Here is a 23309-nt window from a genome sequence, read left to right on the forward strand (position 1 = left end):
CTGTGTATGCAATTAAAAGGAAAAAGAAACCAGTCTGTGCACCAAATTTGACCCCTGGATCATAAATTCATCCTCTCTCTTATGTTATTAGATAACAAAGGATTCTGAGAGATTAAGGATAATGCACTAAGTACCTTACACCCTGAAACCAAAACATGCTTTCACACCAGCAGACTTGGAATGGTCCCTGAGCAAGCTCAGACACAATTATTAGTGGAAGAACAGGAACAAAGAGACTGTTGAAAACCTGTTGGCTTCAGCAGGAAGCTGGAGGGGCCTACATTTTAGGAAAGCTTCTAGGGGAATGGCAGAATCAAGAAGGGCCCAGGCCTGAGGCGACTGTCCCTCCTTGCCCAGCCACGTTCATAAGGTGGAGAGCCAATTAGTGAAGGAAAAGTTCTATTCAATAACATGAAAACCTTGCTCTTGGCTAACACAAGTCAAATTAGTCGCTCAGAATTGACAAATCTCTCAGTATTTCTTTGTTTTGGAGCCACTGCTACCCTGGCAACGTGAGCCCTGAGATAACTGGGCAGGATAATGACTCTTTGGAGTCATGATTGCTCTTCTCTGAAATAGCAAGAGCCTCCTCAAGGCAATGGCTAGAATAAAAAGCCTTAGAAAAGACGAGTTTACTTAGTTCTGTTTTTTCTGCCTTCCAAGTTTTGGAATGAAGTTAGTCAAAAGCACAGTTAAAAGACCTTGAACTGTGGTGCAAATGCCTGACACTCTCTGTTTCACCTCTGTGACCGCAGGCCCCTGCCAATCAGAGACTGAGGGGAGCTCTGCATACAGAAGGGGCTTCAGAGGGAGCCCAGGCTGGGGGTGCTTACCATGCTCTTGGCATCTTGCTGGCTACTGACACTGTGCTGTTTTATTTGATACCAATAATGACCCTGCAAGTTAGCTTTATTTTCCCGTCAGGCAAGTGAGAAAAATGAGGCTTGGACAGATTAAGGAATTTTTCTAGGGTTCCCTGGCCAAGAAGTGATACAGGTGGGATTAGAAAAGCACAGAGCTGCCTGGCTCCAAAGTTGGAGGAGAAAGCAATAGGGAAGGGCAGCTGGGAGGTACAGAACGGACTCTCTGGCTGGTTGTCAGAGCTCCAGAGTGGGACCAGCTACTGACCACAGGCCAGAAGGAGCAGGGCCAGTGAAGACTTTGCCAATACAACCAAAATAACAAGTGGTCACAGGTCCTCCTCTGCAGCCCTAGCTGCTTGTTCTCCAAAATCCAATGTGGAGAAACAGGATCTACATGTAGGGTTATAGACCTTTAATTTTTTAATTTCTTTTTCTCTTATCTTAAAGCAAGCCTTTTACCTGAACCATAAAAGAAGATAGCGAGAGAAGTAATAAAACTATAATCAGAGAAGTTATAAGACAAGAGGGGCATTATCCATTCATTAAAAAGTAGGTACTCGTGGTTACAAAGCTGGGAGAGAAAGAAAGGAAATATGAAGTGTTCACCCAGATGATTAACTTAATGTGTCAAGGCCGTGGTGGTTTAGTTGCTGAGTCGTGTGCAATTCTTGTGACTCCATGGACTGTAGCCCACAAGGCTCCTCTGCCCATGGGATTTCCCAGGCAAGAATGGAGTGGCTTGTCATTTCCTTCTCCAGGGGATCTTCCCAACCCAGGGATAGAACCTGCATCTCCTGCGCTGGCAGAAGGATTCTTTACCACCGAGCCACCTGATATAACTCCTAGGTATCTTCAGGGTATCAGTGATTTCATTGTTCCTTAGTTAAGAATAGCAATCTACAAATGAAGTAATGAAATCCTTTAAATTTTACTGTTTAAAATTACCCATTTTAATTTTTAAAAATTAAAATCTACTCATTTTAAATTTTAAAAATGAAGGTGTTCCTGGCATTTTTGTCATTTGATGAGCCAGAGGTGTCCAAGAGCATTCTCCACGACTCCCAGGATTTAAACAAGTTATTGAATTCCACAGGACCCAGCCATGGATGGGATGCTGGAGAAGAAATTCTTAACCAATAGGTCACTGGAAAGGACCTCATATGGATGAGGTGAATTAAATCATCAACAGTATCACTAAAAATAAAAATTCTACATATTTATGAGCCTAACATAGAATTTTAAAGGCACAGTTGCTAGCTTTTCAGTTTCTTGCTAGTGATAGGAACCAGATAGTGGGAATATTGGCTCTGGTTTAAAACCCACTCAATTTGCTAGGGAGAGCTATTGATTTTGGTTTGATGTGAATGACAGAAATGTGGGTATTGATATTTGAATCGGAAACATTCAAGAGTCATTTTGGATGTCAGTGAACAACTCTCCATCCTGACAGGCAGAAATCAAAAGCAGACAACTCTATTCTCTGAGAGCCCATGGGGGCTCGAAGGACTCCTTTTTGAAACTCATTTCACCTCTGGCCATCTGCAATCGTTCTATTGTTCACTCATCTGGTTTAAGGTGTTGAGGAATCCTATTAAAATGGAAACAGTATAGAAAAGGGTCATACACTGAGCCATCACTGCTGCTGCTGCTGCTAAGTCGCTTCAGTCGTGTCCGACTCTGTGCGACCCCATAGACGGCAGCCACCAGCCTCCCCCGTCCCTGGGATTCTCCAGGCAAGAACACTGGAGTGGGTTGCCATTTCCTTCTCCAATGCATGAAAGTGAAAAGTGAAAGTGAAGTCGCTCAGTCGTGTCCGACTCTTCGAGACCCCACGGACTGCAGCCTACCAGGCTCCTCCATCCATGGGATTTTCCAGGCAAAGTACTGGAGTGGGGTGCCATTGCCTTCTAGGGGAGGTGAAAGATCACAAGTTTAAAGTCCATCTACCTGAGCTGGAATCCCAGTTCTGCCACTTTGCCCCCAGCCTCAGCCAGATTATATAACCCGTCTGGATCTTAGTGTTCTTTACGAGTGGGTTGTTGTATTTTGACTAAATGAGATAATGTAAACAAAGTACTCAGCGCTGTGCCAGAGCCAAATTAGGAGTTCCCAAAGACATAATTACTTGGGGAAGGGATGGCTTGGGAATTTTGGATTAGCAGATGCAAAGTACTATGTATAGATTGAATAAACAGGGTTGGCTATATAGCACAGAGAACTATATTCAATATCCTATAATAAACCATAATGGAAAAATATGAAAAAGAATATACATGCATATATATGTATATCTATATATAGGACTTTACAGGTGGTGCTAGTGGTAAAGAACCCACTTGCCAATGCAGGAGACGTAAGAGATGTGGATTGCGGGTTTGATCCCTGGTTGGGAAGACTTCCTGAAGGAGGGCATGGCAACCCACTTCAGTATTCTTGTCTGGAGAATCCCAGGGACAGAGGAGCCTGGAAGGCTACAGTCCATAGGGTTGCACAGAGCCAGACACTACTGAAGTGTCTGAACACACAAACATATGTGTTTCCTGTATAGGAGAAATTAATACAACATTATAAATCAACTATACTTCAATAAAAAAAATTTAATATAAAAAAAGAAATAATTACTATTGTTGCCAATATTGGTCACCAACAGAGCTCCCATTTGTTATTACATTAGCCAACCTGTCATCTAGCAGCCATCTAAGGGAGTGGGCCAGAAGGTAAGTGAGGCAGGAAGGTCCAAAGATTGTCTAGACTAGAGACTTGGCCAGAGTGGACAGGCTGTGTCAAAGCAGCTTCCTTGGGCAGGAGTTTGACCCAGAGGACACTGACTAACTCTGGTGCCAGGGACTTTGTTGGAAAAAAGAAGGTGTAGCCAAGTGGCAACATAACCACAACTGCTTTTATGAAGTAAACAGAAATAAAAAAACCCTCACATCTTCTTACATAGATGGATTAGATAGCACCAATTCTGCCCTTTCCAGTTTCAACAGATCTGATGTGGCCCTCCTAATAGAAACCAGCAGATTACCGCAGGGACAGTGGCTGTGAAATGTGATGGACAGCCAGAGAGCCTTATCTTGGACGAGGAAGCTGAAGTACAGAAGGATAAGTTAACTCGACCAAGATCACACAGAGAGCAAGAAGTGGAGTTCAGAACTAAACCAAGTAGACCTATTGTGCTATGAAGAGTAGCTTTCCCCTCAGACTTGTCTGAATCCTGAACTTTCCTTGTTATGGGTTAACAAAAGTAAGAATTACAGTCCAGAGGAGTTCCACCTTCCAAAGTCAACAAGCAGTCCAAATTATCTTGTGGGTTCTTTTGTAGGACTCCCTGGCAGAGACAGAAATACTGAGTCTCCAATAAGTCCAACAGAGCCAGTTTCCCTCTCCTTTGTTGAAAAAGACCATTGTTAAATGTGAATATGGTGCCATTTCACTGTCTGTAAGCTCCTTTTCTTGACTGATTGGGCCAGAATCCGGAATCACAAACACTTCCCTCCAGCCCTGGCTTAGGCTTCATGACTAGGGAGGACTGCCACTTTCCAAAGCAGAAACAACCTTCTCCCTTCTGTTTGCACAAGCAGGACCTAACTACCACAGAGTTTCATTTCACAACTAGATTCCCACCCAAGAAGATCCCCACTGTTCGAATTTGTGCCCTGGACATCTCTGGGGAGTGCTAATTACTAATCCACAGGGGGAAGGCAATGGAGCAGGAGCAAAAGCCTGCAAATTCCTCCCTGGGGGCTGAAGAGCAAAACCTCTCTACTAGCTAGACAGTCTGCCCCTCAGGGCAAACCTACAAGACGTGGGTGACATTCTGTTGGGGAGAGGGGAGTTTTGCATTGGAAACTGATGAAAAAAAGAATTCTGTTGAGCTCCCAGGATATGTACCATTTATCTCAGCAGCTGCTGAAATACCTGGATAATTTTAGGAGCAAGTATGTGGTTAATGGAGGATGAGAAAGCATTCCATTTGAACTGCTTCTGCATTGCCAATTATATGAAAAATTTTTCTGAATTAAGATTACTGGCCAAGTAAAACAGAAACTCTTACACTGTGAAGATAACATTCTAAACAACACTCAGTTAATGCTAAATTAAGTATCTCTTTGTGAGAAATCACTATTACATTCTCTGCAAGCTGTTTAAAATTCTTTGGAGTCCTAGGCTAATACATGTGATTCTAAACATAGACATCCCTTTTCCCTCTCACAAAAAAAAAAAAAAAAAAAAAAAGGAAAGAAAGAAAGAAGGAAGGAAAGAAAAAGAACTCATCAGGATAGAGGTAAAGTTTCTAAATAGAAAAAGTGATTGAAGTTAGCACAAAAGTTATACATAAATATTATATTAAGTTCTGGGCAATTCAGAAACAACAATCTCTCTTTTTTTTCCTACCAAAATCTTATCACAAACATGAACATTATAGGTAAATCTTTAAAAATCTAGGAGCAAGATTATTCAGGACATTTGAGGAAGAAATAGACCTCCACATTGAGCTTTCAGGCTCCAAAAATGATCTTTATCTGAAGGTTACAGACATAAAAAAAATTTTTTTAATGTATTTTTTATTGAGGTATCAGAGGATGAGATGGCTGGATGGCATCACCGATGCAATGGACATGAACTTGGGCAAACTTCGGGAGATGGTGAGGGACAGGGAGGCCTGGCGTGCTGCAGTCCATGGGGTCGCAGAGAGTCAGACACAGCTGGGTGACTGAACAACATAATTTGCATACAGTAAAGTGTACAGGTTTTTAAGTGTACAGTTCAATGAATTTTAACAATTGTATACACCCATGTAATTACGCAAATGGGCTTCCCAAGTGACTCAGTGGTAAAGAATCTGCCTGCCAGTCCAGGAGACTTGGATTCCATTCCTGGGTTGGGAAGATCCCCTGGAGAAGGAAATGGCAACTCACTCCAGTATTCTTGCCTCAGAAATCCCATGGACAGAGGAGCCTGGCGGGCTACAGTCCACGGGGTTGCAAGAGCCGGACATGGCTTAGAGACTAAACGACAACAAATTATCTAAACAGGTAAGATATTCCACTGCCATAGAAAATTCTCTCATGCCCTTTCCCAGTTGACATCTCCTCCACAACCAGAGGCACTCACTGTCCCAATTTCTACCAGCATAGATTAATTTTGCCTGCTATAGAACTTCACAAAATTGGGATTTTATAGCGTGGAGATTTGTAGCAAGTTCACTTAGCTACACTTGGCATGCCCAGTCAAATGGAGGAGATACAGGTTTTTAAAATCCCCATGTCCTCCCTGCCCCCTTCCCCATGACCAGAGAAAAAGTAAAATCCCACTGGAGAATGCTCAAGATTCTAGCAAAGAGGGCCTTCCACCTTAAAAAAAAAAAAAAGCTTCTACTGACGACATATTTTAGAATCTAAAATACAGAGGTCGAAATAAACTTTTTAAGATTCAAGATGGGGGAAAAAGGGAAAGAGTTTCATAGCAGGCGACTGACTATTTTGAAATGTAAGAAGTCATACAAGATGAAATAAAAACACGATAGAAATGTTGGTCATGCTGGTATTAAAAGTAGTAAGATGTTGATGAGTTAGGCCTCCAAAGGCTCCTTTACATGCATTGCTATTATCTTGCTCAGCTGCTGGAACCTGCTGTTTTAAAGGCAGGAGAGAAGAACATCCCCTGATAGCACCTGGGTTATTTATCATTATGTATAACCCTGCTACACTCTATTTTATTATGCTGCCTTTAAAAGGAAGATAATGCAAGTATGGTTAATTTGCCTCTCTTCTTTATCTATACAGTGTCGTGACCCATCACAGCTTTGTCCCACGAGATTTGTTTTTCAACCCCAAAGAAATCCACAAGAAACTCTCCCTAAAAATTCCATTAATAACCTCTTTCAGCGCATATAGGTTGCAGGGTCTGGAACTAAGAATGTTTTAATCTCTCCAGCAAAACAATGTCTCATAATGATGTACAGGACTATTGCTGTACTGATGAAGAATCATACATAATTCAGCACCTTTCACTTGGCACCACTGTGATGTCCTCATTAGCCGTGGCTCACAGTGTCTGTCAGATGGTGTCCATGCGAACGCAGGCATTATATTGTCTTTGAGATGTGCAGCTGCTTCCATGACACTGCCAGTATATAAAAACATGACGCCAGTTTGTTTTATTTAGTGCTAAACCTTCCAGTTTGTAAAAACAAGGCTGACACAGAGCCTGACATGAGGCAGTGAAAATAATTAGCTCTCATTTTCTCAGCCTCCTATTTCCTTCTCCCTGCTGTGTTCTCTTTCCACTAAACCACCACATGTCAGTCGAAATGGGAGGCAATTAGTGGGCTCATTTCAGTCCCCACAACTGTGCTGAAAAGAAAGTATTTATGATGGCACAATGAACAGCTGAAAGATTAAATAACATTTGCCTTTTGAAAAGAAAATGACTTCTAGCTAAATGGGCAATTTTTGATTATTCTCAAACAAGCTTAGAGTAGTTGGTTTTTAAAATACAAGAAAGGAAAATGAGTCATTTTTAGGTGAAAGAATCAAATAAAACTTGACACAGTAATGCAAATAACTGATGTTTTATTGCAAAATATGTAAATGCGTTATACCCTTAACAATGGCTTGTGTCTAAGGTCAGGGCAGACCGGTGCCAACTAGACACCACTGGAGATAAGGTTGTTCTGTTGCCTTTTGGGGGGTTTTTATTTGAGTTATGGGTGGAAAAAAGACTTTAGGGATGGTGCTAAAATAAAGTGAGAAGTCAAGTGAGGTATACTTTAGTATGATGCACTATATACTTGACTACCTAAAATGGCTCAGATGTTAGTTGACATATTTGGAAAAGTCTTTTTTATTTACTTATTTTTAAACTGTATTTGAAATTGGAAGGTACTAAGTATTCATCTCGGAAAAAAAGAATGGTAAATCTTCTTATTGATTTTTTAATAATTAAGAATCTATTCTGTCTCCAACTGAGTTTCTTAACCAATACAGAAAGTGGTCTGACTTACCTAATTACTGCTTAAATTGTTAATACTACAGAATGGGCTGCAAATAAACTTTTACCCAGGACTTTTACTCAAAATACAAAAGTATTTTACTCAAAATACAAGAAACTTTTACTCAAAATACCAAAACAGCTCTTTTACCTACTTACTTCTCCTGCCTCCTCCCATGTCTCCAGAGATGACTCCAAGAAATACATTTTTTTTTCTTTTTTCTTTTAGAAATACAATTTTTTGAAAAAAGAAATAACAAGATTGTCCCAGTTAGTAGGCATTACTTATTCTCAGTTCACATCTTAATGTTGATGTGGTTGTCATAGATCTTTGATTTTCCAACATAGTTCTTTTAATTTGACTTCAAATAATCTGTCCTTTTACAGTTGATTATTTCCAAGATCTAAATTTTGGTTCAGGATACACAAGTCACTGTGAGTTATGGAGGCCTTCTCTCTGCAGATCCACAGAGACTTTTCCAAACCTGCTTCTAAAAGCAAAGATCTCTGTTATTATCAACAACTGTGCCTGTCATCATGGAGTTGCCAATAGTGGCTGTTAGAGCCATTTTAAAAGGCAGTCACACAAAAAAAAATAAAATAAAAAAATAAAAGGCAGTCACAAATTTAAGTTTTGTTTCTCTGTTTCTATAATTATATTCTTACTTTTTACAAACTCAAATCCTAAGGTATGATTCATACACTATGGTCAGTGTAGCTGTACGAGCCAACAGCCACCCAAGGGGATCTAAGCCAACAGTTGGGTTCATGGGGAGCTTGGAGCTCTCTGAGCTAACTACACGTTTTAATATAGCTGGAAACCAGCAGTAATATGTTTGTGATTTATTTAAACCTATGTTTCATCATGCATGCTTCCTTGCTACTCATGATTTTGAAAGGACCACATAATCTTGATCAAGAAGACTAAGAGTGACCCAGTCTGTGCTGGGGCCAGGCCTCATGAGCTGATTACTTTCATCTCTTTCCAACTTTGAGTTCGGTGATGTCAGATTGGCAATTTGAATTTGGCTATGGTAGGAGTATTGACACCATGGAAAACTGCAAACACTACAAGTCAGGGCTGTTTTCTCCATTTACTAGACATATTCTGGCACACCATTTCTACACATGACTATCAATCCATCAGCAATGATGTCCTGGATACCTCTCCAGTTTTGTCTTAGTTCTGTAGGAGGCTGCCTGGCCTGTTTGACAAAGCATATAACCAATGCTAATTAGAAATCAGCAGCAAGTCATGTGGTCAAATTCTGAACTGTACTTGTTCCTTTGCTGTCAATTAAAACTTGTATTTCTTACAGAACCCTACCACTGCAAGCTTATATACTGAGGAGTACAAACACGTACTTGTGTACATGTATTTTATCCTCAAAAACAGTTGGTCATGGAAAATCAACTTTCATACACTGAATTTTTCATAAATGCTAGACATATCAAAGGAAGGCAAAGCGCTGCCTTTCAGTTCTTCTGAAATTACAAAAGGTGTTGGCTTTTTACTTCCTTACAAAATCCTTTTCTTTGTGCTCTATTTTATTCATGTTTATCTATCCATTTATAAAAACTCTATAATGGGGGGGGAAGCCCTATTTGACACAGTTTTTGATATTTATAGTGCTTTGAGAAAGGGCCTGGAGATTCAATTAAGTTTATTAAATGCCACATTTTATAAGCAATCTAATAAAGATGTAGAAGCACAATAGTGAGTGGGAAGTATTTGTAAAAAGCAGCATTTTTAACCTACAGATGAAACAACCAGAGAAGCGAAACCGTTGACTGAATTTCCTGGGTTGGGGAGTGGGAGAAAGGGGCCAGGTGCTTACAGGGACGGGTGGAAGGGGGGAGGGGGAGGGGACGCGAATGTCTTCTACTCTGAAGGGGCCGTTAGTGCCGCTTCCACTTTTTCCAAATGTCCCTCTTGTTTTCTCTTTCTGGTTTGCTTGCCTCTTCAAATGCTGCTGGAAGCCTGTTTAATTAAGGGTCCGCTGGAGCCAAGGTGTCCTTCCCCAGGCTTCTCCCCTAAGCCCATCTCTTCTCTACCGCAGGGATCCACTTAGACTCATGGAATCCCAGCTTCAATCAGGTTTCCTCGCCCCATGGGGGAGAAAACGGACTAAGGACTCAGGAGCAAAGTCTATGACTGTCCAGCACTCACAGGAATGGATGGCTCCTCGGAGAGTCCCCTCCTAACTCTGCTTTTGAATTTTTATGACACAGAGTCTCAAAAGGAGCTCGGTGAGAAAACTGCTGGGTAATTTGATAGTTTATTCCTTGGCAATTTGAGAATCAATGCTCCTGACTGGCAAGTTGATAAGAGATATAATAAGAAACTCTATGCACCTGAATATTCCAATAAAAAGGGTGGTTGCCACCCTGGGGAGTGCATGAAGCTGCCTGAGATTCTGTAAGCTGCTTTCCTTCTGTAGCAAGTCAAAAGCCTTAGGTTACAAATACAAGGCACCTTCCACATGAAACAAAAATAGTGGTGGTTTAGTATCAAATGACCAAAAAAATGTTTGCCTTTTTACTGCCAATGCACCTATTTTGGGGACTGAATCTGATACTTTTCAAGGGCTTTCCTGGTGGCTCAGTGGTAAAGAATCTGCCTGCAGTGTAGGAGCTGCAGGACACCTGGGTTCAATCCCTTAGTCGGGAAGATCCCCTGGAGGAGGGCATGGCACCCCACTCCAGTATTCTTGCCTGGAGAATTCCAGGGACAAAGGACCCTGGTGGGGGTCCCAAAGAGTTGGACATGACTAAAGTGACTTAGCATGCATGCACGCATGATACTTTTCAAAAAGAAGCAGTAAGACATGGCGGCTGAGGCCTTGGGCTGGACCTGCCCCTGACTAGGTAGGGGCTCTGGGGGAGGAGCTCTTCCTCTCCCCTCCTTCATTTCCTCCTGGTCTAATACAGGGATACTGCTCCCTGTGAGGGTGAGTTATAATGATTACACCAGAAAAATGTTTGCAGAGTACTTGCCACAGTGTCTGGGAGAGGTATGAAATAATAATAATTATCATAAGCATTTTAAGCACCTTGCCCAGGAAACCTGAGCTGAGAAAGACCCAATTTCTGCCAATACCACTGTCAACTTCGAGGCTGCCTCAATGCACAATGTTATTTAAATTGATAATTAATTTTACTCTGTAGAAATGGGTAAATGGGTGAAACTCATTCTCAACTTCTTATTAATTTAAATTGTCAGGAAAGCCTTTGGTCCAATTATTTCCCCTGCCAGGTTGTCGGAGAAAAGGAAAGGAAAAAGGATGTTGGTTTCATTGGTGGACAAATTCTTGAATCACTTACGGTGCTGGAGTCTGATGAGGGCCTGGTCATCTCGAGAGGTGGGGTCACAGTCAGGGGCTCTGACTAGCAAAGACTGAGGTCACAGTCAGGGGCTCTGACCAGCAAAGACTGACAGGTCTTACAAGGAAAGCCTTTGTTTCCTACATATATTTGTATATTGGTGGATAAGGCCATATTTCCATTGTTTCCTCTCAGTAGGCCAGTTACTGCACAACAAACCAATTTTAAGTGGTAGCTAGCTGGTGGTTCTTTTCAGAGGCAGTGGGAAAACACAGCTACTATTTTCATGATAAAGTCATTGTCATACATTATTCCCAATAGCTGCCTTTAGAACACATCTTTCATTTTAACTGTTTGGAGAGAACTTCCAAAGCCTCAATGTTCTCATTTAACTTATTCCAGTCATGGAGATGGGGGTAAAGGCTGCACCTTTTCCATAAAGATGGGCTTATGGGAACTCAGTTAATTGGAATTTTGAGGATGTCTTTTTCTCTTGGGTTCCACCTTGAAGGGTCAATGTAACAAGGTTTTCATGTGGGGAATTGAAATAGCAATTTAAAGCACATTTGTGAGAAGATATTTCATAATGTTAGGATATAGCCTAGCACATAATTGGGTAATTCAGATCTGGACACTAATTTACTCGAGGATTATTTTGTGAATGTCTCCAGATGGCTTAAATATCTTGGGCCAGGAATGAGAGCAAGTACATGTTTAATATAAAGGTTATGATGAAGATGTAATTTCTTGTTTCAGCTCTATCCTCTCCTCACCCTAAGCTGGTAACACACTTTCTCTAATCAAAAATGACAATACCATGTGCCTATGCATCTCACAGAAATGCCAAGGGGGGTAAATGAGGTGACAAGGATGAAATAACTTGAGCTCTTCAGAAAGAAGGACTCTCTAAGCCTAAGTTTTAAACATTATATTCAGAAAGTTATTTGCAAAGGACCATGAGCCTCTTCGAGCTCATATTCAAAACATCCCTTCCAAAAAAGCTTTTCCTGGAAATTCCCTGGAGGTCAGGACTCCACGCTTTCACTGCTGATTGAACCCCTGGTCGGGGAACTAAGATCCTGCAAGCCACAGGTACAGCCAAAAACTGGGGCGGCGGGGAGGGGGAAGCTTTTCTTTTCTTAATTAACCTCACCCATTCCAGTTACTGCTTTATACTTTTAGCGCCTTGGTGTTACATTTGCACTGTATATTTCACTTTTCATCTATTGCATTATAATGTCATCTAGCCAGCTGCTCACCCTAGAAACCTGGGCACCATCCTGGCTCCTCCCTCAGACCTCAGCTCCAGTCTGATCAGTTCTTTGGATGCACGCACTTCCATGGCACTGTCATAGCCTCAGCTCCTGTCCCTTTTTACCTGGTTGTCTCTCTGCCACACACAGGCCTTTCTCACTCTATCCTGAGTGCTTTCTAATTCATCCAGCTCATCTGTGCTTTTGAGGGATCATTTAAAACATAAATAGAATCTCTTTTGTTCAGTCGCTGTCATGTCAGACTCTTTTGTGACCCCATGGATGATTTCCCAAGCAAGAATTACTGGAGTGGGTTGCCATTTACTTCTCCAGGAGATTTTCCTGACCCAAGGGTTGAACCTGCATCTCCTACATTGCAGGAGGATTCTTTACCACTGAGCTACCAGGGAAGATTCTCTACGCCATGCTTAGCATTCTTCAAACTCCTTAGCTTAGCACACGAGACAGTTCTTTTCCTGTTCCCCAGTCACCCTTGTGGCTTAAATTCTCACCATTCTATTCTACCCACACTATGCTAAGTTGCCCCAGAGAGAGCGAGGTTTGAGTTGTGAGCTCTCATAGAAAGTAGCCCAAAGAAGAGCTGCCTGTGTTCTCCTAGCTTCTGAACTTTTGTACATGCTGTCCCTTTTGCCTTCAATGTCTTCTCCCTAACCTAACAGTTCTTGATAGATTTCAAATTTTAGTTCAAGCATAAACTCTACCATGAAGATGTCAAGATCCTCCTTTGACTCCTTTCTGCACCCCTTTCAGTCTCATCCACTGTGCTTTCACTGAATGATGTGCATGATATTGTAAAAATGCATCATTCTGTATTAAAACCATTCATTGATCTTGTCTATTTTTTCCCATAGACTATGGCTTTCTTGCAAGGCAGTGCTATACTTTTAAACTTTGCATTCTGAGCATCTAGCAGAGAACCAGGCACACAGTAGGTCCTAGGTAAATTTCTGCTGAGTGGATGAATGAAATTATTATTCTGCATGGGTGACCAAGGATCAGCAAATAATCAAAAGTTCCAGTGACCTGAGGCCTTGTGGATAAGCAATGACTCAACAAGTCTATACTATCATGGTCAAAACCAGACTACTGTATTTGGTCTCCAATATTATTTATAGCTTCTGATTTTTACTATGTGTGTATTAACAAGTCATTTCTTTGTGAATTGAAAATAATTTTCTTGGCTGAAACTACTCTTGACAAGTCTTTTTCAAGAAAATTCTTGCCCCTTCTTTTACCTCCTACAAGCCATAAAAATGTTTAAACACAGAATACTCATAAATTAAGTCCCATAGAGGTGTAGATGCCAAAGAAGGCAAATTACAATGTTCAACTTATTTATCACCAGATGGACCTGGGGTATCCACAGGCAGACTCTCAGGATTGGAAGGGCCCTTGGTTACTGCTGGAGAGGAGCTTACTCTCCTATGCCCCTTTTAAAGCTGTTTCTATCCACAGGAATGAATAGACAGTGATCCGATCACAGAGGAAGAAGAAAAGCGTTCCTACACCAGACACCTGGAGTCAGAGCAGCTTTCACTCATCCAAGTTCTGTGGCCCAAACAAGGAGCCTAAGATTTCCATTCAGCGAGAGCATCAATATACCTGCAGTGGTGCAGGTAAAACACTCTGTCAGGAGTCTAGAAAGAGTATCTTTTGAAGCCCCAGGTGAAACTAACCCCTTGCAACAATTTCCTATCATTCCCAAGCGCTGGTTCCAGGAATGGCCTGGGGTAAGCAAGGTTTAATTAGTGAGGGCCAGTGGGCCAGCTGAGCCCCACCAGCTCTCCCAAAGCAACGGGCTCAGGTAGTGAGGAGTTGTATTTACAAGGTCTCTTTGTGGCATCAAAGGAAAGGTACCAATAGTGTAGTAGTTAAGAGCTTGGTTCTGGGGTCGGAGAGGCTTGCGTTCAGATCCTTCTTCTGCTACTTGCTAGCCATGTAACCCTCGGATAAATTATTTAGCTTTTCAGATCCTTACTCTCCTTATTTGTAAAACGAGGAGAAATAGCACTACACCTGAGTCCTGCATGCCTGGAACACAATGAGTGGTCCCTATTAGTAGACGTGATCACTATTATAGCTATTCATAGTAATCCAAAGTAACAGAAACCTATTATGATTGCAATTCACATGCCATCTAGCCCACACCATTTGCCCAGATTCTAAAAATAACATCGAGTAGCACTCCAAGTGAATGAGAATTGGTCAAAAGTCCTGCCACCCCATTTAGAGCTGATAATTTAGGTTTCCATTTTGCCTATAGTTCCATTCTCGGTGGTGTTCTACTCTCAATATGATAAAAATGATTTCCCTTAAAAAACAAAGAAACTGGCAGGACTTTCCTGGCAGTCCAGTGGTGAAGATTCCATGATTGAAAGGTAGGGGCCCCGGGTTTGACCCCGGTCAGGGAGCTAAGACCTCACATGTCATGGGGCATGGCCAAAAAATAAAATTAAACAACAACAAAACCCCAAAGAAACTGGAATCAATTTCTTTGTGATACCAGGAAGCACAAACAATTACTCTACTGTCTGTGCCCCCAACCTTAACCCCCTCCCTTCATCCTCCATGGTTTGCAATGAGTTTACTTGAGGGTTTGGGTGGCTCACCCAGGACTCTTCAGCTAGATGAGAAAGATTCCTAGATTGGCTTACAGAGGCAGTTGGCAGCCTTTCAACTAAATTCTATTTTATAAAGTCTATAAATTTACTCAGAATCATATTACCAGCTGGTAGGGGGTATATAAAACCACTGAGTTCCAGGAGAAAAAAAGAGTAAATTAGACTGAAATTTATCCAAAGGACTTAAAATGTGATTTACCTGTAGTCCAGTCCCTGGTTTCAAGTGAAAACCAAAAACAAGTTCAAGATTCACTATTTTTTCCTCATTTTCTTCTGGTTCACCTACTGAGCCCTGAAACAGAAAACCAAGCACTGTTTATTTCGTATAGTGTTTTTACTTTTACTTCTCATGTAAAGGAGATGATTTCCCAGCACTTCTTTTTCCATTCTAATCTACTGTTTAATTTCTTTTTTTTTTTTTTGATTATGCCACACATTCCAACTGCTTAAAGCAAGAGAAACGACATATTAAGTCTTTGAGAACTTTGTCAAATGATTTGTCTCATGTACTACAAACTGAATGCCAGCATCTTACATTTTTCATAATGCATCTTGTGTTGTGCAGTTTTTGCCTAGAAACGTACTTTGTCCCTTCACCTTGAAAGTTTCACAACACTCAAGATATTTACACCCTATTCCCAAAGAAGAATGCAGTTCCTAGAGTATCTGCAGATGGAGGGCAAGCAGAGGAACAAAATGAACATTGGAGGGCTCAGAGATGGAAAACTGGAATGGTTAGTCAATGAGAAGAGTTCTGTGTACTTCTTGCAAGTATCTACTAATTTTATAACAAACTATGCCAATACCTTTAGACTATATTTAAAATATAATATGTTAAATATGCGGCTTCCCAGGTGATGCTAGTGGTAAAGAACCCGCCTACTAAGGAAGGAGACATAAGAGATGCAGTTTCAATCCCTGGGTTGGGAAGATCCCCTGGAAGAGGGCATGGCAACCTACTCCAGTATTCTTGTCTGGAGAATCCCAAGAACAGAGGAGCCTGGTGGGATACAGTCCATGGGGTCACAAAGAATCAGATACAACTGAAGTGACTTAGCATGCATGAATGTTAAATATATTAATACTAATATGTTATTCAAACAATAAAACTCCTACCCCTCAATGCAAGTAGTCATCCAGAGCTTAGCGTGTGAATTCCTTCAGCAGCTTCCATGTTGGACAAAGTTCTGCAGAGCCAGGTGGGATGCCAGAAGGCCTCACCTGCAATGTTAGCCCTTATGTCCCCAAGCTACTAAGGTGACATGTGTTGTTCTTATCATGACTGTATTGTTAATATTTCAACTTGCAGGGAACAAGGGTATTCAATATATGCACATCCTAAGCTTTGCTCAAAGGGCCTTTTGTTGGACAGATATGATTAAATTTCACTTCAAACAGCAGTTCCCGACGTTGGCAAATTTAGGTGTGGATGTGGCAGGTGCATATGTCAATAAAAGTTGCATATTCTCAGTAAGAAAAACCGTACTTACCTTAATCAGTGGTGGGAAGTGAAACAAGTTTAGGTAATCGTGGGTTAATTTCTCAATGGCTGACTGTAAAAAAAAAAAAAATTATTAATGATCTGATAATGCCAAGAAAGGATTAAAATTATTGTGCACATATAAAGGCATTCTTTATTTATGTATTCCACAAAATGCCTTGGGGATGTTAATATCCAACATCTATTGAGAATAAACCTGATTGTTCAAAGTATTATAGGTAGTTTTATAATTATTGAATGGAACAGGAAGATATTTTAAAGATGTTAAATCTCAGAGTAGAAAAATAAGTAAAAGCTTTCTTCAAACACTGGTAGAGTACAGTAGTAACAAGTTAATATTCTAGGGTACAGAATGCAGTCATCACCCCAAGTAACTGTGGGAAAAACAACAAAGAACACGAATATATCACCAGAGGCTCCCTTTAGGGCTGAAACATCACTGAAGGGTTTACTGCCCTGTGTGGGCTTTTCTATGGATTTGTGTCCAAAGCTCTGTCCCCCAATGGAGCACAAAGAACTCTTAAAGGAAAGGAGGACAATTTAAATTATGATTCTTTTTCATACTCATCAGGTATAATCCAGCTTTTCTGTGAACCAAACATATCACATAGAGAGTAAAAAAAGTACCAATGTGAGAAAAATGAGATGCATTTTTTAAAGTGAAATGAAAGCCGTTTACACCTGACAATGTAATCAGCACTGATTGGATGTTTGGCTTTATTCTTTCTACACAGGCTTCCAGGCTCAATGAGGTGGGAGCCAAGACATGCTGAACAGGACAATCAAATAGCGAAAGGGTAGTGGGCAGACCGTCCACTTTCCAGTTTTATGATCTACCATCTGTGGGCTGAGAGGCTCACTCACCTAGAAGGTTTACCAAATGCCCTGCCTGCCTCAGTGGGAGAGCGGAGCATGGAGGGCACTTTCTCACCCTCAGGATCGGAGGCGTGGGGTGGTGTGTGTGTGTGTGTGTGTGTGTGTGTGTGTAGAGCGCTCTGACAAGGAGTAGGTGGGCTCCTCCAGGCTGGAGGTCCCTTTGTGGTGTCCCATCCCGAATGGCCCAACTTGAAGGATCCTTTCTTTATCTTCATTGCCTCAAGAGTATAGGCAATATATCCCTTTCTGCATTGGCTTGGCCAAAAAGTTCATTCAGTTTTAAGTAAAAATAAAAGACATTTTTCATTTTCACCAAGACTTCATTGAACAATGTATTCGCTAACCAAACTAAATTTTTGGTCAACCCAATATACATGGAATCTAAAATATGATACCAACGAACCTCTCTATGAAAACAGAAGCAGAATCACAGACATAGGGAACAGACTGGTGGTTGCCAAGGGGGTGGAGGTTGGGTGGGAGGTTGGAGTTAGCAGATGTAAGCTATTGTACGTAGAATGGATAAACAACAAGGTCTGACTGTATAGCACATACATATACATATAGAGAACTGTATTCAATATCCTAAGATAAACCGTAATGGAAAATAATCTTTTTTTTTTCTTTTTTTAAAAAGAATATATGCAGGATGCTCCCAGACCTCCCATGGAAAGGTCTGTTTCCATGATCCTTTCCCCTTATTCTTTCCCTCTCATATAAGCTTATTTGTCAGAAGTGCCTGGGACCCCAGCTGAGATTGAGAGAGTATCATCTGTGGGCTGAGCACCCCCAACCCTTCCCCACCCCTGGGACAGCCACTGTTAACATGGCCCTGGCTTTGGCAGAGGTGGAGGGTCTGCAAACCTGACTTTTGAGATCCCCACCTCTGGGGACCGACTGTCTTTCTATGCACAAGCAGACTCTTCCAGGAGCTTGAGGGGTGTCTCCAGTCCCCGCAGATGCTGGTCACACCCTTCCTTTGAAACTCAGGACAGACACTCTACTCCCAACTGCCAAGACTCCGAATTAAAAGAAGCTGTATGTACATGTTTTATCTCTTTTCTGGGATGTAAATTTCTTTTCTTTTTTTTTTTTTTTATTAAAGTATGAAGGAGATAGAGAAAGCTTCTGACATAGGCATCAGAAGGGGGCAGAAAGAGTACCCTGGGATGTAAATTTCTTAAGGGCAGGATTCTTTGTTTATTCACAGGCCCAGGACTCTGATTAGCAGGTATCCACTGTATTTGTTGAACAATAATTAGTAAGTCTGGACATTGCTTGCTTTAATGATACCAACCAGCATGGAGAGAAACTTAGACTGTCCTAGGCTGGGTCTAGGAATATTGAAATCACTGTGGCTGCAAGAGAGGCAAAGGGGAGTTGGGAGCTTCTTTTTGGCATCTGCTAAATAGGACAAGATTGACCAGATCTCTCTCTTTGAACCCTGAAACTCCTCTTTCTGTATGAGTGAAAAGAATATTTCCTACTGTGGGCCATCTAAGCCAGCATTGCTTTTCAGGATGGATTTGCCCACAGTCATAGGTTGAGATTAAATTATTTACCAGCATTTGAGGTGTATGTGTGTGTATGAGGTTTCCTGTCCATCTTCTCAGAGGGAGCAGATGATAGGTTAAGGCTAAGCCCTCATCCAAAGGGTGCTGAGGGGCTGTAAGGATATCTTTATATGGATCCAGGGCCCATAAGATAGGAGTGGATGTGTTCTCTTTGGACCTCAGGGAAGATTTCCCTGGAAAGCCCGGTATCAGTAGCCCCAATTGAGGAAAAGGGAATGGTTGTTGGCATGTTGGTAGAGCCTTTGTCACTATGTGGATTTGGATAAGAAGTTGCTTTTTCAACATTTCCTTCTTTATTCTATCTCTCTTCTTTCTAACTCGTGCCTACCCCTCCACCCACTGACACTGGGGTTGAGGTGGTCTGGAGAGCAAATTTGATTTCCTCATAAGATCTCTCTTGAAACACACTTCTGATTAATAACAAGGTGCACACAGATGCAAGCAAGTGTGGTTTGGTTTGAGTAACTAAAAAGCAAAACATAACAAAGAAACAAAAAACCAGATCTGGTTGTTAAACTACAAAAAAAAAAAAAAGCAAAACAAAAACAGAGGTTTAGCCTTGAAAGGGTTCAAAACTGAAGTTTTTGGGGGAAATGTTAGGATTTCCCAAGAAGATAAGGGATAAGAATATACATATAGTGGTGTCTGTTTGGTCAAAATTTGGGAGATTGCAGACTGAACACACAATTCCCATGGCTTTAGATGCTGTGGTGGTTCAAGCTTCACTCAGTCTACAGACATGCTCTGGCATTGTTGGGGTCCCTAATGGATATCCAGTCTGGCCTTGAAGGAAGTCGCCTCCTACTACTGCCTGGGGCTGGCAGCTCTGCCTGTGCACACGGCCGTAGTGTGCATGACGCTTCCTCCCACACCGAGGTCTCTCCACAGGCGGTGCCTTGTTCCCAGAACACCTCCTCCCTGTGTCCTTCACCTGCTCAACACCTCCTGGTTCTTCAGCTCTCAATTCCTTCGTAACTCCTTCACAGAAGCCATTCCTCAGCCCAGCCTCACCTCTCCTTTGTGGCCTTTCTTAAAGCTGTCATGTTAATCATTTTTGCACGATCAATACCTGTCTTCTCCACTAGACCAAGGACATCCTGAGGACACGGGGAGCTATGCAGGTGTATCCAGGTGACTTCTGCTGGACCCAAAGTCCAACCCTTTCGTGTGGGGATTATGTGGAGGAAGTAGGGGTCCCAGGGGGCAGCAGCTAATGCTCAACAGTATGAAGTACGGCGCTGTGAGCATCAGCTCAGCCCCTAACACGACACATGACCCGCTCCATAGTAAGCGCTCAGTAGACATTTGCTGACGGAACAGCCTTCCTTTCTGAGGTACCTTTAAATGGATGATGTGCCCCTTGGAGATGATGCCCATGTCTTTCAAGTCTTCTTCCTCGAGAAGCAGCAGTCGCTTTCCTGTAATGTTGTTTTCCTTAAACAAGCTTGCATACACACTCATCTCTGCTGAAGAGTCACCTGAAGGGAGCGATTAGAAGGCAGAATAAAATTAGACTCAATCACGTCCCCAGCAAAGTTAACTCCATGAATTAAGAAGGTAAGTTATTCCACTTGCCTTTTCTGACGAGCTGCTGAACCCAAAAATACTGTGGAAGAGAAGACACACACGGTTTTGCAGATTCATTCATGGTCAGTGGCCAGACTTAACAGTAAGACACACAGTTGTTCAATGGGTAAAATATGTTTAATTCTTGCTCAGCCACAAAGGGAAAACTGAAGACTTGCTCTTCATTGTTTTAAAGCTTCACGTTTTCAAACTGGAGATATCCCTCCCTTTGGGGATCTTGGGCCCTTGGAGGACTACTGGTTTTACTACTTATTTGAAACACATTTAAAAATCCTTTTGAGAAGATTCTTACTTATAATGCCTTTTCCATTCATGTGCCAGTGGTCCACTGGGGTGTTCAAGGTCACTGGTTTACCCAGGAATTATAAGAAGAACAGGGACCACATGGCAGTGGACACAAAAATGGAATATATGCATCCTCTGTTCTAGGCCTGGTCATGAAGTAGCTTTGTGGCCCAAGACACGTTAAAGCAAGGAGGTTTCTACACAGAATGAGGTTCACTTGGCACGCGTAGCCCCTCACCCTACCCAGGCAAAGGCAGACAGAATGGTGGGGCCAGACCCAGTTCTCTAGGGAGCCCTTGACCCTGGAATTTTATTTAAATGGTTTGAAAACCACTCGACCTCAGAGCAAAGACTAAAAATAGCTGTTGGAGTTCAGTGCCTTTGAAAACATTTCTTATCAAATGAGACGGGCCAACTTGGCAGCAGGGGATGAAGGCATTATATCCAGGTCTGTGAACAGAGGAGATCCTAAGTCCTCTCTCGTTAAGCAGGGCTGGCAGGAAATTTAGAATCCCTGGGGGCTCAGGGAACGGGAAGTAGAGGCAGCGGGTGCCAGCGTCTTCTCCCCATGGAAGCCACAGAGATGAGCTCATCTGAAAGTGCATCACTTCAGCAGAAGACCAAGGGCAGGAAGGGATGTGCCCAGCCCCAAAACCAGACTGAGTCTGGTAAACCTTCCAGAGACCTTCCCAAGAGTTTCTAGTAACAAGTTGATCTTGGGGTACCAAGTCTGTTTCCTGGGGTGTGGGCCTGCTAAGGTTGGCATACAAGGTTTTTCCCCACTTTTCATTTAACAAAACCCTGAACTTATAAGTTGAACCTGGACAGACATAAACCCCTGAGGTCTCTGACCAAGAATTCTTAGCCCTGTTTTTCACCAAGGAAACAAGCTGCAGAGATACAACAGGCTAAGGAGGCTTGATCCTCAGGGTGTCTACTCAGAGTGTAGGGTGTAGGGATTTCCTTTGGATTTAAACAGTCTCTCCACATCCTCTGCCAAACACGGGGCTTGTCTGGCTCCAGCTGTGGAGAAATATCTGTGAACTCAGGTCTGTTCCTTCTTGGGAAGGTCAGAGTAAAGATGGCAAAATGAACAGGGCTAAGGCATTGCCTTTACCAAATCTTTCCAAATCAAGTCCAACCCTGATCTTCTGGGAAAACTTAAGATCACTTTTTTTCCTGGTATGTTCCTTTGGTATCCTGGGAAGCCCCTTTAACTGGGATTCATTACTGCATTCTGGAATACCTTTCAGAGCAAATAGGGAGGTGGAATCCTCTTGTAAGATTTGATGAGATACTTGCTTTGCTCGAGGCCTTACTTTAAATCACTACTGCCTTAAAAATAGAAAAACATGGAATTTGTCAACTTCTCCTACTTAGACTTTCCTAAGGCCCAGACCCCTCTACCTGCATTTTTAACTTGCGGACCTAGTCATGAACTCCCTGCACAGGTTGAAGGAGGCATTAACAGAAGCAGCTTACCACGTCATCTTCTGTCCAAGCACCAATCTCAAAGGAAGGCAGCAGCTGCATGGGAAATATGAATGAAATGGGAAAAAAAACAAGGAATATTATCACTGTCTTTTTGGCTTATCCCCTCTTTTCAATATTTTAGCTCTGGGCTGATGCTCTGGCCTCGTTCTTTCTGTAGGTTATGTTGAATGGAAACCAATTTTCCTGCCTGTTAAGAGGAACTTCTCAGGGTTCTAAGGATGGTGCCCACAGAAGCCAGTCGAGTGCATCAACCTCTCAGTAACAATTCACTGCGCTTGGTGAACTGTTACAGGGGAACTGCACATCATGGGATTTTCCTCTCTTGGTAGTTGGCACACTGAGCAGTTTTACCTCCCACAAGAAGGCCTTGGAAGTCGAGGAATTTCTGATGTTTGTCAGACACCAGAGCCTTCTTCGGGATTCTCAGTCAACATGGAGATCATTTGATTTTATTAATGAAAATTCCAGAGCAACCACTTGGTAACTAGATGTCGTAGATGCTTATTTTTAGAGGGGAATTTCAAAGTTTGAACTAAATGTCTTACTTGCACTATATTTTTAAAACCAAATATTAGGACATCTGAAATCGGAGCTGTCCGAAGGAACTCAGGTTGCGGAGTTGCTCTAACTAAAATTAAAGTAACCACCCTCCCTGGCAAGTGTACAAACACAAAAGACAACTTTTCAGGAGGACTCCCACCTGGCCATTTTCAGAGCCAAAGGGCTACTTGCTTCAATATATGTTCCATGGCCACAGACTAAGTAGTAAATATTAAGGTGGCCAAAAAGTTTGTTTGGGTTTTTCCATAACTTCTTATAAACATTTTGACTAACCCAATACCTACATAATGGGGGAAAAAATCTGTGTCTCGTGACCTGAATTAGTTTGCTTTAACCATTATCATCCCTGGAGG

The 23309-nt window shown here is 42.0% G+C and overlaps 1 protein-coding gene across 3 annotated transcripts in view; it reads right to left on the minus strand.

Moving 5' to 3' along the window:
• The window catches only part of MAP3K20 (mitogen-activated protein kinase kinase kinase 20), a 166960-nt gene that overhangs the window by 13731 nt on the left and 129920 nt on the right, over positions 1 to 23309 (minus strand). For all 3 annotated transcript variants that reach the window (XM_070803232.1, XM_070803225.1, XM_070803230.1), the window contains exons 12-16: positions 22384 to 22428; positions 20605 to 20635; positions 20368 to 20507; positions 16569 to 16631; positions 15278 to 15370 (exon numbers count right to left, since the gene is read on the minus strand). In XM_070803232.1, the coding sequence (XP_070659333.1) occupies positions 15278 to 15370; positions 16569 to 16631; positions 20368 to 20507; positions 20605 to 20635; positions 22384 to 22428 (372 nt within the window). The remainder of the gene's footprint in view (positions 1 to 15277; positions 15371 to 16568; positions 16632 to 20367; positions 20508 to 20604; positions 20636 to 22383; positions 22429 to 23309) is intronic.

This window comes from Bos indicus, chromosome 2 (genome assembly GCF_029378745.1).
Source record: "Bos indicus isolate NIAB-ARS_2022 breed Sahiwal x Tharparkar chromosome 2, NIAB-ARS_B.indTharparkar_mat_pri_1.0, whole genome shotgun sequence".
In the NCBI taxonomy this organism is placed as follows: Eukaryota; Metazoa; Chordata; class Mammalia; order Artiodactyla; family Bovidae; genus Bos; species Bos indicus.